Source organism: Suricata suricatta, chromosome 14 (assembly GCF_006229205.1).
Source record: "Suricata suricatta isolate VVHF042 chromosome 14, meerkat_22Aug2017_6uvM2_HiC, whole genome shotgun sequence".
NCBI lineage: Eukaryota > Metazoa > Chordata > Mammalia > Carnivora > Herpestidae > Suricata > Suricata suricatta.
In genome coordinates, this window is record NC_043713.1 from 81,579,838 (window position 1) to 81,595,408 (window position 15,571).

The window sequence follows — 15,571 nt, forward strand, 5'->3', positions numbered from 1 at the left end:
ACAGACATTATCAGTTACCATCAAAATGAATGAAAGCCCTTCCCCCCAAAAACCCCACAATGACTGAAAGCAAAATATAAGCTAATTATATAAAAATAAAAATTATTTTAAGTGATTATTTCAATATCTTTGGTAACAGTATGCCAAAGAACTAGAGAAAAAAAATTAAACTTGAGTTGTCAATCATGTACTGAAATTATTCTACACTTGTCATATTTCAAAAGAGTGCAAAGAACAGAAAATAAACCTGATGAAGAAGTTTTGCTTCAAAATAATTCTTACCCTCAAAATTTTAGGGCTGCTGTAATAAGCCATGCTCAGGGCTTCAATTTCTTCACACTGTTCCAAATTTATCCTTCTGGTGCACTTAACAGCTTGGTTCACCAGAAATGCTGGAAATCATAATATTCCCAAGGGGGGAAAAAAAAGAGAGAGAAAATTTTCAACTATTCAATAGTAACTAAAAACTTGTAATCGAAGTAACACCATAAAATAAGTTATAACACAGATATACAACATGCTTAAAATAGGATTTAAAAATTATGTTTTGAATAGATTATACATTCACACATTCAAATGGCACAAAAGGACACTGAGAGTCCTTGTCCCCTCCCCCGTTGCCCCCAGCCACCACCCGAGACAACTGCTTCTCTCCAGAGACAATCAGCATCAAGTTTGTTGTGTATCTTTCTGGAAATATTTTATGCAAATAAAAGCGTGGGCATATGTATTTTTAGGATTTCTCTCCCCTTTTGGAAACAAATACATGCTATATATTCTACCCTTCACCTTTTTTCACTGAACAATATATTTCAGAGTTCAGTCTGCCTCAGAATATGACGAGATTTCTCTTTTTTCCCCCCCTCCTTTTTTTAGGGATAATTAGTATTCTATTATAGATCTGTCATAATTTATTCAACCAGTTCCACACTAACGGACGCCGAAGCTGCCCCGGCTTCGCCGTCATGAGCAACGCTGCAATCTGCGATTTTGCACATGGGCCGGACACTGTAGGACCAACTCCTAGAAGCAGAACACTGGGTCAGAGGGCATCCTCATCCGCAATTTTGAGACAAACGGCTAACCTGCTCTCTTCACAGAGGTTGTACCGATTTATGGTCCCACCAGGTGTGTAAGATCAATGCCTACTTCTCCAGAGCCTTACATTTCTTAAGCTTTGCCAATCCATTAGATGGAAATGGTACCTCACTTTGGTTTTAATATACACTGTTCCTATTGTGAGCGAGCAAAGTTGAGCATCTTTTCAACAGAATCCATTTCCATTCCTATACGAAATGATGTCTCATTAGGCCGCATGCGACCACACTACTCAGCTAGCTGCTTCACTGTGGTGCCGCCTTAAGGATTGGAGAGTCGCGCTGGCTGCCTCCCGTGTGGGGACAGTGACTCCACAGAGTCTCTGATGTCCGTGAAAAGAGAAGCAGGCCCCACGGGAGCAGCTGCGTGGGTAGCACCCCCACTCTGCCACTGCCTGAGCGGACCTGAGCAGGAAACTGGATGTTTCTCGGTTTCCTTGTGGAAAAAAACACATGCAATCACGTAATACAATACCCAGCACAAAGTAAGTGCTTATTAAACGTTCCCTATTGTCTAACTTTAGCTCCAGTCAAGAAAAGCCTTCCCCCAAACTCGGCAAGGTTCAACAACGGTGGGCTGGTTTCAGGTAGTGAGTTCCCCATCACTACAAGTGCTCATGCACTCATATGGTAGAAAAGATTTGGGCACTGGCTGGGAATCTGAACTGCATAACCTTTGAGACCTCTTTCAAAGAGAGGCTGTTTCTAGTTATGTAGCCTGTTCCATTATGACGACTACAAATTTAAACTAAGAGCAAACTCTGTTTATAGACAGAAAGGAAACATGCCTACTGTCTTACCTGCAGGGTTATTGTCAGTGCAGAGAGACGACGTAAGGGGAGAGGGAAATCTCAAGAATGAATCTGAAGTCTGCAAACGAACCCCATACTGCGAACAGACCAACCAATAGCTATTACGGTGCTATTAAAAGCATTCATTCAACACTTACTAGACACCTACTATATGCCAGGCAGATTACAGGCATCAGGAACACAGTGAGAAGCAAAAAGCAGATACGGTCCCTGCCCACATGGAGCTTACACCCAGGTGCCCCATCCCTTTTTTTAAGGACATATTTTGCTGTGTGTGAACATGTTATTGTATTTACAGGTTTTTTTTATTACAGAATTCCTCTGGAGAGCTATGTAAGAAGCTGACATAGTGTCAGCCAATGCAGACAGGAACCGAGTGGCCAGCAACAGAGGTGAGACAGGTAATTATTTTTTATTAGTAATAATGATTTAATAACAGATACAGTATGCATTAAAATAATAAAAATGATAAGCCTTCTTTCCCCAAACCAAACAACATGAAACTTTCCCCAAGATTCAGAACAAAATTTACAACTATTGGGCACACTGCCAATTTTCTTGAATCTTGGTGCCAGCAAGGATCAAACCCTCTCCTCCACTGGACCTGAGAGTTTAAACTCTTGTAACCTTCCTGGGGGGCAAACTGATACGGAGATTTTAAACTTTCATTCATTTTGCCTAAATTGATCCGGTTATAGGAAGGTATCCTAAGGATTTAATCAGAAAAAGATATATCTATCAGAGTGTTCCTTATGGATTATTTATAACAGCAAAAACCAGAAACAAATGTCTGTTAATGGTAGAAAGGTTCAATAATAAATGATGCTACATACACAGAAGGTATACTTCGTATCAATAAACTGTAGCTCCAACAGTAGTTCTGAAAAGTTACTTTCCTAGACGGAAGTTTTTCTTTTTCTCATCAGTTACACGGGGACAAGATGTATTACTTTCAGGGTTGTGTGAAATAATGTCTGGAAAGCTTTGCCCCTTGCCTGGCACGTGGAAAATGATCAAGAAATGGTAACTTTTATATTGATATGGGAAGATGCATAGGATTTATCACTGAATAAAAAAGGAAGCTTACAGAACAATGTAGGTAACTATAAAGCCCACTTTTGTACAGTACTACATGTATATTTTTATAGATGCATTTAAAAATCAGGAATATACACTAATCTATTAACAGTGATTTGCAATGTACATTTTCATGGACACTGTGGCCTTTCCATCATATGTACCTCGATACTTTTACCTTTTAGAATTAGCACAGAATGTATTTATATTTCTCTTTTAAGATGCTTCCAAAAACTCTGAAGTTTATTCAAAGTTAATATATATTACATTGAAATATTACTAATGAATGGTATTTAAAATAGCACACATCTTCCTAAAATCTGTAAAACTAAATACAGCTTTGAGAAGGGGAGCAGGCACCCAATTACCCACTCTGTGTCCCCAACAGCATGACTCATACACTCATGTGTCTTTTGAGGTGAAGAAGCACAAAGAATTCTGCAGAGATAAATGCAGGCTTACTAAATTTAAAAACAAAAAACAAAAAAAAAACTTATGTTAGAATTCAACTACTCAATTTTAATTTTTGTGATCTTTGATTTGTAGGTACGAACGTGAAGTTTCTCCCTCTATAATGTGAATTCTGTCTTGAGGAAGCCAGTTTTGCTGAGAGCATACTGAAAATTTTAACTTACAAGGACAGGATATTTGCAACAAGATGAATGGACTTAAACAAGTTCTTGGCTCACCTCATATTTAGCAGTATCTGGAGTGTCCAACTGGGTTGTGAAAGAAATCTCTGATTCTGAATTCAAGGAAAAACCATCAGATGTTTCCATCAATTTATCAAAATTATTTTCATCAGGCACTTCTGGATTAATAAAGGATAATGCAGGTTTATCTGTTTTTAGAAAAAGTATTTTAAATCAGCATACAATATGAGCATTATATATAATACATAAAATTTTGGAAACCACTTTTGGTAGCATTAAGGCTGATGTGAGGGGCGCCTGGGTGGCTCAGCCGGTGAAGTGTCTGACTTCGGCTCAGGTCATGATCTTGCAGTTCATGAGGTTGAGCCCCGCATCAGGCTCTGTGCTGACAGCTCAGAGCCTAGAACCTGCTTCAGATTCTGTCTCTCCTCTCTGTCCCTCCTCTGCTCATTCTCTCTCTCTCAAAAATAAACATTAAAAAAAAATTTTAAAGGCTGATATGAAAAAACCCCTGTCTCTTTCCATATTTACTTAACCCAAAACTTCTTGAGTCTTATTAAATAAACAGATTTCCAGAGTTGGCCTATTTCTCTAACAGTGTGGAAGTAATGGTTTGTAAGGCCTGCAGGCGAAGCACAACAAAAGCCAATAATAATCAATCTTTCTCCAGCCTGTGGACTGAGGAACCGGCTGCATCAACCTCTGAGGTGCAGCTCTCTGCAGATGGTGACAGGGACAAAAGACTGTGTTTCTACCCTCACGCAGCCACCTCCAACCAACGCCCAGGAGAACAGTGTGCTGTGTATGGAACAGAGAAGGGAACGGGCTGTGTGCTCACTCGCCTGGTCTTACGTCACAGGACCCAACAATGACTGACCAGTCCTTACTTCAGATTACCAATCACAGAGCATTTGCCTGGTTTTCAACTGCGAGGGAACGAACTCAAAATATAAAGACGTTCTGAAAAGATGATGAAGTTTAAGCAATAAAACCATAAATATGTCTCTGATCTTGGATATCTTGATAACACTTTACACTTCTATGTACTTTTGGCTCTAGACACCTATCTGAGCTCAATGCTCAGATAAAAATAAAGATCCTGTTTTCATGCAAATATTCTTAGTAAAAATAAAAGAGAAAAAAGGAAATTGAAACCAAAGCTGAACCTGATTTTCAACCATTAAGCCAGGAGGAAATAAAAAAAAAATACATATACACACAACCTAAATAAAGCTAGATTCCAATGCATGCCTACATATTATAAGTCATTAGTTTTAATGAAGACCTGCATGCCCACAGGCCTATAAAGTTATTTGTAGTCGCCTGTGAAATGGCCTCAGAAAATATACCTGAGCCAAACCATAAAGCGATTGCTTTAAATCTAACTGAATGAGACATTTTTCCATAAAAGAACTTTCTAAAGAAAAAATTTCCAGGGCTTCTCAAAGTCTATCAGCATCAAATACTTACAGTTTGTAATATGAATGCAGAAAATGGATGGATTGATCTGGTCCACAAGTTTAAATATCCTTTGAGGTGGGTTTGCTGTAAAATTTAATGAGTAGATGGCTGCTTTTTGGCTACAAAACTGACTATCACCCCTAGAAATTAAAAAAATAATAACAGAAAATGTTAAGGCGTATGCACACAATCTTAGCAAGATTATTTTAAAACTGTCAGATGCTTGTACTATAGTATGTTAACAGCTACATGGAAGATATTTATGAAAGCGTGATGTTCGAACTGAATCCATTTTTATTTGGTTTATTCAGTGTTAAAATGTTTAGCACTTGAAACCTTTTCCTTTAACAGAGAAAATATTAAGACAAGTAGAATAACCTTTAAAGAAATCTTGTCAAGTACGGAATATAGATCAGGGTATAATTTTGATGTAAATGAAACCTTATAAACTCTGACACCATAAATTATAAAATTTTGCAGAACTTCAGATTATTTACAAGTACCCAGAATGGATCCAAAGTTCCTTGTCTTTAGAAGAAAGCTGCCTTCAAAAGACTGTGAAAATCAGAAAATGTGAAGTCATCTGGAAGTTAGGGGACAGTCAAGACTCCAACCAATCCCAGACTTGACAAACTAATCATTTTGATACAGGTAAGGTGTGAAAATAGCAATGTAACAAAAATGGGATCATATTCTACATACTGCTTTAAGGCCTTTTCTCAGTATATACTGCCCAACATTTCCCATGTCATCAATATGTTTTTGCATTATACGAAATGGCTTCATTCTATACCAATTTATTTAAGTAAGATATACTCCAAGTTTTCTTAGTCAATTCCCTATTGTTGGTCTAGGTTCTCATTTTCCCCGATTACACGGAACACTATTAACATCATCCTTGCTCATATTTATGAATCTCTCCAGCTATTTCCTCAGGCTGTGTTCCCCGAGGTAGAACTGCTGGGTCAGAAGGTAGGTGCCTTGTTCAAGGCTTCCGAGACATACTGCCAGATTCCCTCCAGAAAGGGAAGACGCGGGCTCACCAGTCCTGCAGTAAGGGTGCCTATGTCCCTGGACTCTTGCCAAGAAGACATATTATTCAGTTTCTACACTTTGCCAATTTCACCGGCAAAAATCTGTCATCTCATTGTTTTAATTTGACTTTTCTCATATACTAGTGAGCATAAACATTTTTCCATGTGGTTATCGCTCACTGGTGTTTCTTCTTTGGTGCTTCTTCATACCTACTGGACATTGTTTATTAGAATGTTTGTCTTCTTGGTTTGTGAGAATCCATATTTTTAAGAATCTCCTTAGGGGCGCCTGGGTAGCTCAGTCGGTTGAGCCTCCGACTTCAGCTCAGGTCAGATCTCACATTTGTGGATTCGAGCCCCGCGTCGGGCTCTGTGCTGACAGCTCAGAGCCTGGAGCCTGCTTCCGGTTCTGTGTCTCCTCTCTCTGCCCCTCCCCCTCTCATGCTCTGTCTCTCTCTGTATCAAAAATAAACATTAAAAAAATTTAAAAAATAAAAAAAGAATCTCCTTAGAGTGGCATGTGTTGTAATTTTTTCCCCGTTTGCTACCTTTCAATTTTACAGTGTTTTTGTCATAAAGAAGTTTTAATTTTTTAAAGATTTTATTTTGGGGGCACGTAGGTGGCTCAATCAGTTAAGTGTTGGACTCTTGATCTTAGCTCAGGTCTTGATCTCAGGGTTGTGAGTTCAAGCCGGTCACTGGGCTCCATGCTGGGCATGGAAACTTACTTTAAAAAAAATTTTTTTAAACCTAAAGCTCCCAACATGGGGCTTGAACTCACAATCCCGAGATCAAGAGTCACATGCTCCACTGACTGAGCCAGCCAGGCACCCCTTACTTTTGTAAATAAAATTATCAATCTTTTCTCTAATGGTGTGCCTGTGGGCTTATGCTTAAAAGACATTCCTTAACCTAAGATTAACAAATGTTCATCTATATTTTTCATTTATTCATTAATTTGTTAACCTTCCACCCTCTGATCTGATCTAATTTACTTTGGTGTAATGCTATGAAGCAGAAGTCTAACATTTTTATTTTTCAATAGTTATCTTACATCATTTACCGAATGATCCAAACTTTACTCCACTGTTGTAAAATACCATAGTTACTCTATATTAAATAAATAGAAAAAACACATAGTATTATGTGGGCATTTTTAAAAAAATTTTTAAGGTTTTTATTTATTTTTGAGAGACAGAGAGACAGCATGAGCAGGGGAGGGTCAGAGAGAGAAGGAGTCACAGGATCTGAAGACAGGCTCCAGGCTCTGAGCTAGCGGTCAGCACAGAGCCTGACGTGGGTCTCAAACCCACAAACCTTGAGATCATGACCTGAGCTGAAGTCGGATGCTTAACCGACTGAGCCACACAGGTGCCCCTATGTGGGCTTTTTAAAATCAGTGTGCAGAACTGATTTTTGGCCTTTCTAGTGTCATCCACGATCTACCTATCTATCTTGCAGCCATATGCATTACTTTCATCACTGTAATGCTGCAACATGTTTGAAAGCGGATAGTTGGCTCTTCTTATTCAATAATGTCTTGGCTGTTCCCAGGTTTATTCTTCCAGATGAATTTTCAGTCGTGTTGATGCTTTATCCCTCCCCCATCTGACGATGGAATTACACTTACACATTAACTTTTTAACTATGTTTATCTATTTAATTATTCGAGAGACAGAGTGAGCAGGGGACAGGCAGAGAAAGAGGGAGAGGGAGAATCCCAAGCACACTCTGTGCTGCCAGCACACGAACCACGAGAGCATGACCTGAGCGGAGGTCAAGGGCCGGACGCCCAACGGAGCCACCCAGGCACCCACACAAATTAAGTTTTTATAAGTTAGTTTAAGTGTTTAATTATTCTTCTCATCCAACTACAAAAATTCCTCTCCATGCATTCAAATGTTTTAGGTCTCTCGCCGTATTTCAGTTTTCTTCACATAAATTCTAAGTACTTATGTTTTATGTGACATTTCTCTGGGGTGTTATGAATAGGAGCCATTTTCATTATATTTTTTGATGGTTACTGCTGAAGTATAAGGAAGCTTTCAATTTATTTTATAAGTGGCCACTTTTCCAAAAGCTCTGTATAGTTCTAATGGTGTATCGGTCATTACTGTGGACATAAAGAATATTTCTGAAAACCTGTAAGTATATTTATGAGAAAAGATCCAGCACTGAAAAATTTACAAGGCCTACTGAGTCTAAAAGGATGCACAGAGTTAGACACTGCGAGAATGGCATTGGCCAAGGATGGGTAATGTACGGATGGGGTCTAGAAAACTCTTGCGTACCGAAGTTAGGCTGTGTGGAGGAGCCAAGATAAGGGCCAGTAGGAAATAGGATCAGAGTTTGGGACAGATCTGAATTTCGGATAGATGTGAATCCAGACTAAGAAGTCTGTAGGTACTAAGAGCTTCTGAAGGCTTTTTCATAGCGAGTGACAAGATGAGGTGTGACCTTATACAGAGGGAGCAGGAGTGGACACAGGGCCAGTGTAAGAAATTCAACAGAATGGGGCTCCTTACTATTCCTTCTCCTTTCGGTCTGACTGCTCTCAAATCCTGCGCAGTGGAGGAGTATCGGTCCTGCCTACGTCCCTAGTCAGTGTGGGGACGAGGGCACCTGTTCATCCATACCTCTGACGGTTTCTTACTTGGTTCCCTGCCACCAGGCTTAGCCTCTGTGACCCATCATCACCCGTGCTGCTGCAGAACTGCTTAAGGTGGGAATCTAATCCCCTCACGCCCCGGCACCCCGCAGAATTCAGGACAAAACTCGAACCCTTCAGCGTACGCACAAGGCCCCTCGGGCTCTGACCCTGGCCACGGTGGCACACGCCTCACAGCCACGCTCAGCTACCTGCGGTTAAGGCAACAGGCCGTGCCCTCCCCCCAATCTCAGGACTCTGCCACTCGGCTCCCTCAGCCTGGAATGCCCTCCCCTGATTCCACGCTGGCCAACTTCTACCCAGCTCAGATGGTCTTTTCTAGAAAGACTGCCTTGGTTAGATGCCACTCCTCTCAGTTGTCTCAGTGCCTGGGGCAGAAGTGGCACCCACTCCTCTATCTCCCTTTGTGAGTGAGGTCTCTGAGGGCCTGGCCACATGTGACTCAACTTCTACCCCTGGTGCTCATGGAAGCTATGGCGAGGTGTGAAAGACATCTAGATTGAGAAGGCAGGAGTTCGAGAAGCCTCTAGGTTCTGGCCTGGCTGTGTTCCTGAGCGAACAATGGTAGAGAAGTCAGAGAGAACACCAGAGGGCCGGTTACGGGTGGGGGGGAGACACTCAGACGCACCTCACTTCTAAAGAGGGCCAACTATGTGGCAGGAGCTAGACTAGGCACTAGTGACAGAAGTATGTAGGAGGGATATTATTCTTGCTTTCATAAAACTCGCATCTAGTGAGGAAAACAGACATTAATCCAATAATCTTAACAATAAATTTATAAATCATTAGATGACAGAATTAGCTGTTGACAGTGTAGAACATGCAAATAAACATTTTATGAATTAGAACCTACATAATGAAAATAACCAGTTAATTAGGATTATTATTTTTTATTTCATTATCTTTACACTTTGTACTTAAGAGAAATTCTTAAGTAAAACTAACTCATGGGAATGCAAACTGGTACAGCCACTCTGGAAAACAGTATGGAGGTTCCTCAAAAACCTAAAAATAGAACTACCCTACAACCCAGCAACTGAACTACTAGGCATTTATCCAAGGGATACAGGTGTGCTATTTCATAGGGGCCATGCGCCCCAATGTTTATAGCAGCACTATCGACAATAACTGAAGTTTGGCAAGAGCCCAAATGTCCAATGACAGATGAATGAAGAAGATGTGGAATATGTGTGTGTGTGTGTGTGTGTGTGTATGTATATATATATATAATGGAGTATTACTTGGCAATCAAAAAGCATTACATCTTGCCATTTGCAACTACGTGGATGGAACTAGAAGGTATTATGCTAAGTGAAATTAGCCAGTCAGAGAAAGACAAGTATCAAATAACTTCACACTTTAAGATACAAAACAGATGACAAGGGAAGGGAAGCAAAAATAATGTAAAAACAAGGAGAGGGACAGAACATAAGAGACTCTTAAACACAGAGAACTGAGGGTTGCTGGAGGGGCTGTGGGTGAGGAGATGGGGTAAGCGGGTGAGGGGCACTGGGGAGGGCACTTGTTGCCATGAGCACTGGGTGTTACACACGGGATGCATCACTGGAATCTACTTCTGAAATCATTAGAGCACTATATGCTAACTAACTTGGATGTAAATTAAAACATAAATTTAAAAATATTCCTAAATGTAACCACTTTTTAAATGTAAATAAAGGGAAAAATTAACAAAAAAAGTCTGAGATCCTTTCCTGAGGGCACTATGGATTCAGCTCTAACATCTATACCAGAAGTCCACAAACCACACCTAATTTTATAAAGATTTATTGAAACATAGTCATGCCCATTCATTTACACACTATCTCTGGCTGCTTTTGCTCATCAATGGTAGGGCTGAGGAAGTTGCAACAGAGACCACAGGTCTATGAAGCTTTAAAATCCCAAACAGGCTCCACGTTATCTTGGTGTGGAGTCTGATGTGGGGCTCAAACTCATGAATCATGAGATCATGACCTGAGCCAAAGTCAAGAGTTGGTCACTCAACTGCCTAAGCCACCCGGCACCCCTGGCCTGTGAAGCTTAAAGTATCTACCAGGTGGCCTTTTACAGCAGAGTTTGCTGACCCACATTCTGAATAGTCTATATCTAAAACACAGCACTAAAAAAAAAAAGACATTCTAGGTAATGATCTCGAATTGGGAGCCGAAATCTCTCTCAGGTCCCTGTTACTTATTACTAAGGCAGAAAAAAAGAATAATTTCTAACAAAGATTTAACCATGATGTCCACCAGTTAGCCAGAAAAATAACCTGACTACAACATATCATTCTCCAAACATTCTTACAATATTAGGAAGAGATTCAATTTCTCATTGGTCAATAAGACCATGGGAAAGACACATCCTACTTCCAAAAAGCATTCAATCTGTCAAGTATCAACTGCTACAATTTACTACAAGACTAAATTTAAGTTGGCTTTCTCTGAATAATAAACTGGTCCCATCCTGAATAAATTAACCTTTTCTAAGTGCTATATTTTTCAAAGAGCTTTGAAATCAGAATTACAGGAAACAAATCATTCAGAAGAGATTATTTCTTCACCTTATAACCAACTGGGGATGTTAGTTGCCATTGTTCTCCAATACAGTGTGAACTGTGAGAACTCCCCATAGATTTACACATCAGAAAAGGATAAACAAAGCTTTCCTGACTATCTGTTTAGCTTTGTTATAAGTACTATATCCACAACAAAAGCTGTAAAATTAAACTGCACTTTTCACCCTAGGCTGTATATAGGAGACTAATTCACCTATACAGAAATGTGCACATTATCTGTTTACAAATCAGAGTGAAATGTAATTCAGTCTCCGGAAACAAAGATATCCTTATACTCTCAACAAAGTAGACTCTCTCTTCTCTTTTGCCTGCACTCTCAGCGGGCTAGATGCAAATCAGGCGTACTCCGAACATATTGATTTGGACAGCATGGCTTCTGAATGATGCAAAAGTCAGGAAACCAGGTTTGGGTTTTCCAGCCTGGAAGCGTTTTCACTTTTCTGTCCCCAAATTTTATAATCTTGGTCCAATTCCATCAAAACTGCATGCATCACAAACTTACGTGACACTTGGAACTGAACAGGCAGAAAAGACACTGAAATCCAGGGAGCTGCAATCAGGATCACAGCAGCAGTTGACGTCACACTGTGCTGGAGACAAGTCACAGACACACAGAGCAGCAACTACAGAAACAAAAGAGGTGGGATGGAGAGCTTCATGGTCAGCAGGGAGTGACTGTCCCCTGCCACTGCAAAGTACCGAAAGTCCACAGCATACGAACGGTCCATTTTATTTTTCCTACTGCACTCCCGGTGGCTGGGGGGTGGGGGGGGGAGGGGGGATTTGTGAAGTGAAAATTAGTCAATACTCCTCAATCTGAGGTTTCCCCAAAATAGCTAATCATCTGACTCACTTGGAGAGTTCTGTTTGTGCTTAACCTACAAAGACTCGGATTTCCTAAGCTGACTGTGAAACCCAGACATTTCTGTTTTTCAGAACTATCGAGGAGATGCTGATAATGTAAGAACCGGCAACGCTAAATCACTTGCCAGACCGTAAGAACCACTGGTGTAGAGTACAGATTCCCAGGCCCCTGCCCGGGAGGCCCTCCCTCAGAGGAAGAGCCCGATGAAGGCCGCCAGGAGTCAGGGTTCTCAGTCTTGTCCCTCTCCTCATATGTCATCTGCGGCTTTGAAACTGAGCCCACATTCGTAAACTACTGACAAAAAAATCAAACTGGCTCAGGTGCTTTGTACCTGGGGTTCTAGAAATATCTTTCCAGATATTTAGACAGTAATAATTATTTATCAGTAAAATATCTTTCCTGATAATTTAGACAGTAAAGCATGCGGCGTGATACAGAGGGTAGAAATCTTCCCAGTTTGCAACATTTAATTTTTAATAATAATGACTATCTGGATTTTTAAATCCCTATTTTATTCTGTCAAACAGGAGAGAAATAATAACCCTTTTAAAGATGGCAGAGCATAAGAATGATAAACACTGAATTCATGGTAGTAATTATTCCTGGGAAGGGGAGAAGAATATCACACTTTAATCTTATTTATAATGTTTTGTTTCCTTTTTCAAAAAAAAAAAAATCTCATGCAAAACAAACAAGGATCTTAAGCAAATGGTGGTAGAGAGTCAATTCAACATTCTGATTTGCATGAGGAAACTATTTCACAACAAAAATCAGCTTTGGAAAAATATAGCTCAAGAAAGGTACAATAGCATATTCTGGAAAGGAGTGTATGACTAAGAGGAAGGTTTTGCCAATAAATACACAATCCTTTCTTCATCTGAGACACAAAAGTTTCCCCCTTAAGCTTACATACTTCCCTCTGGCCAAGGAGTCTATGTGCTTAGTGAAATAAAAAGGCAACACGTGCACGCTAATGTAAAACAGCAGTGTTTAGATTCCCTGTCTCCTGTGTTTAAAATTACAATCTTGACTTGTTTTTCAGAACTCGTAACCCTTATAAGTAACTATAAGACTAGTAAGGACAAAGCAACAGGGCTTAATAACTCCACTTAGGGAAGGAAAAAAAAAAGGTCTCTATCCAGGATGTGAGTGTACTTAATCAGCCAACAAGCATCTGCTGAGCACTCCCAAAGTCTAAGTAGCACTCAGCGGCTCTTGTATACCTCTTAACCTCTACATGCCTGGCTCCAGAGCCAAACACTAATGACCAGAGCTCAGACCAAGACTAAAGTTATCACTTTTCTCTTCCAATTGTAACCCATTCCGCACATGGTGTCCGGGTCTCCACTCAGCCCCTGCTCCAACACATATCAGGGGTGGGACCTAAAATCAGGCAAGTAATTCACCTACCTGGAAAATGAGGATAATCCACACCATCTGGGATTAAATGAGATACATTAAAGATGAAAAGCTTGGCAGAGAGCCTGCTATACAGTAAGCAGTTAATAAATGCCAGCTGTCATCTCTTATCATTATAGTCACAGATCTAGAGAGGGCTCATTTAAAAAGATGAAGTGCAAATGCACCCCCCCCCCATACTAGAAAAACTGCCCTGAACACATGCCCTAATAATAATGGTTCAAGAACAGATTCATTTTGGGGAGAAACCAATAAACAGACAAAATACTCAGATGGATAAAGGACAACCCAGTCCAAACCTTAAAGAACTGTGGATATTGAATTCTGTTCCCATTTATCATTTATTTACCTCCCCGACTAATTCACCAAATCAACAGTTTCAATATAGAAGTTTGGTTTATATACACTGAAACAGAAAATGTATTTCTCTGTACTTTCCTTACTCCTAATTTATAAAGGGGGCCCTTTGGAAAAATGACAATTCAGGAACCGAAATCCTAGAATACATGGTGTCAGCCAATCATGACTTTTCTATTTACTAATACTGAGCCTTACTCAAGATCTTTTTCTCACAAAGGAAAAAAAAATACTGCATGCCTATTGGAGTTACAGTCAGAGGACTTAACGTTTTCGTGTTTTGTGTTGTGTTTGTTTTTTTAGATCACAAACCCCTTTGAAAGAACCCTCGCCCAGAAAAATGCATATTCACAAAATTTTGCACTCTGAGCATCTCAGGGTTAAAGCCATCCCCTTAAGTCCTCCATGTCATATCACATCATAAAATATTCACTAATGTGTCACTCCAGCATTAGATCACCTTCTGAGAAATATGTTAATTACCCCTAACGATGAATCCTAAGAGCTGGGCATAACCCCTCACCTCCACCTCCCACTCAACATAGGAGGAATCCTGGGTTTTCATAATTCAAGTCAACAGCCAAGGGCCTAGTCACATTTAGTAAGCTAGACATGTGGCATCTCTAATAAACGAAAAGTTCGACGCATCCTATGCATTCAACTTCCATAATTTCCCAGAAACTTTGGATTAACATAACTTCACCTTTGGCTGCAAAGGTGTAACGACTCGTTCATTATTATCTTTAACATTAATGTGATCGAGGACCACTGCAAGTAATTTCAAAGATTTTATATTGTGGCACTTTCGCTCGGTGAGCCTCGGTTTTCTCATGTGTAGGGGAGGGATAATGAGGTCTACCCTTAAGTCTTGCTCAGAGAATCAAGGCCTATGAAATACTTAGCAATGCCTGCATACAGTTATGTGTTCCATTACTATCATTATTACATCCTCACCCGGGCTACCCGCTCCAGGTTGGATCACTCTGGATCCCCAGGAACTCTCACTTGGTACCCACCGTCCGTGACCGGAGTGGGCCTGGGGCCAGAGACGGGCCCGGGGGCCTTGGGGGTTCCGGGGGGCCTAGGAGAGAAGGCGGGTCGGAGAGTCGTCCAGGCTGCCTCCGTAGAGTTGGAGCCCTCCGTCGTCACAGGCGGAGTGGCCGCGGCCTGGGCGCTCACGGAGGCCCAGCAATCCAGGAGCACAAGAAGGAGCGGCCGAAGGCCGGGGGAACCCATCGCCCCGCGGAACCCTACGCAACCCGCAGCGGGGACCGCGCGCGTTGCCTGGCAACCGCGGCGGCCTGGCGCGGAGCATTAAGGGAAGGGTCCTGCGAGACCACGCGAGACCTTGGGGTGGTAGGCGGGGCCTGGGTTAAGGCCGGCTGTGAGGGGCGGGGACAGGGGCGGGACGAGGGCTGAGGACCTGGGGTGGTGTGAGGATAGTGGGAACTAGTAGGGGCGGAGGGCTTGTGAATCTCTGCAGTAGCTTGCAAGGCAGCTTCCAGACTTGTTTAAAAATTGCCTGTTTCTAAGTACTCTCCCGCGATTCAGAC

General features: G+C 41.1%; 1 protein-coding gene across 2 annotated transcripts in view; it reads right to left on the bottom strand.

The window, feature by feature from the left end:
• The window catches only part of TCTN1 (tectonic family member 1), a 28,073-nt gene extending 12,751 nt beyond the window's left edge, over positions 1–15,322 (bottom strand). The window contains exons 1-6 of one of the 2 annotated variants that reach the window (XM_029921301.1): positions 15,035–15,322; positions 11,880–12,000; positions 5,110–5,240; positions 3,676–3,827; positions 1,898–1,985; positions 283–392 (exon numbers count right to left, since the gene is read on the bottom strand). In XM_029921301.1, the coding sequence (XP_029777161.1) occupies positions 283–392; positions 1,898–1,985; positions 3,676–3,827; positions 5,110–5,240; positions 11,880–12,000; positions 15,035–15,254 (822 nt within the window). In that variant the 5' untranslated portion in view covers positions 15,255–15,322. The remainder of the gene's footprint in view (positions 1–282; positions 393–1,897; positions 1,986–3,675; positions 3,828–5,109; positions 5,241–11,879; positions 12,001–15,034) is intronic. The other variant, XM_029921302.1, reaches the window with a different exon arrangement.
• Between the last annotated feature and the right edge of the window lie 249 nt (positions 15,323–15,571).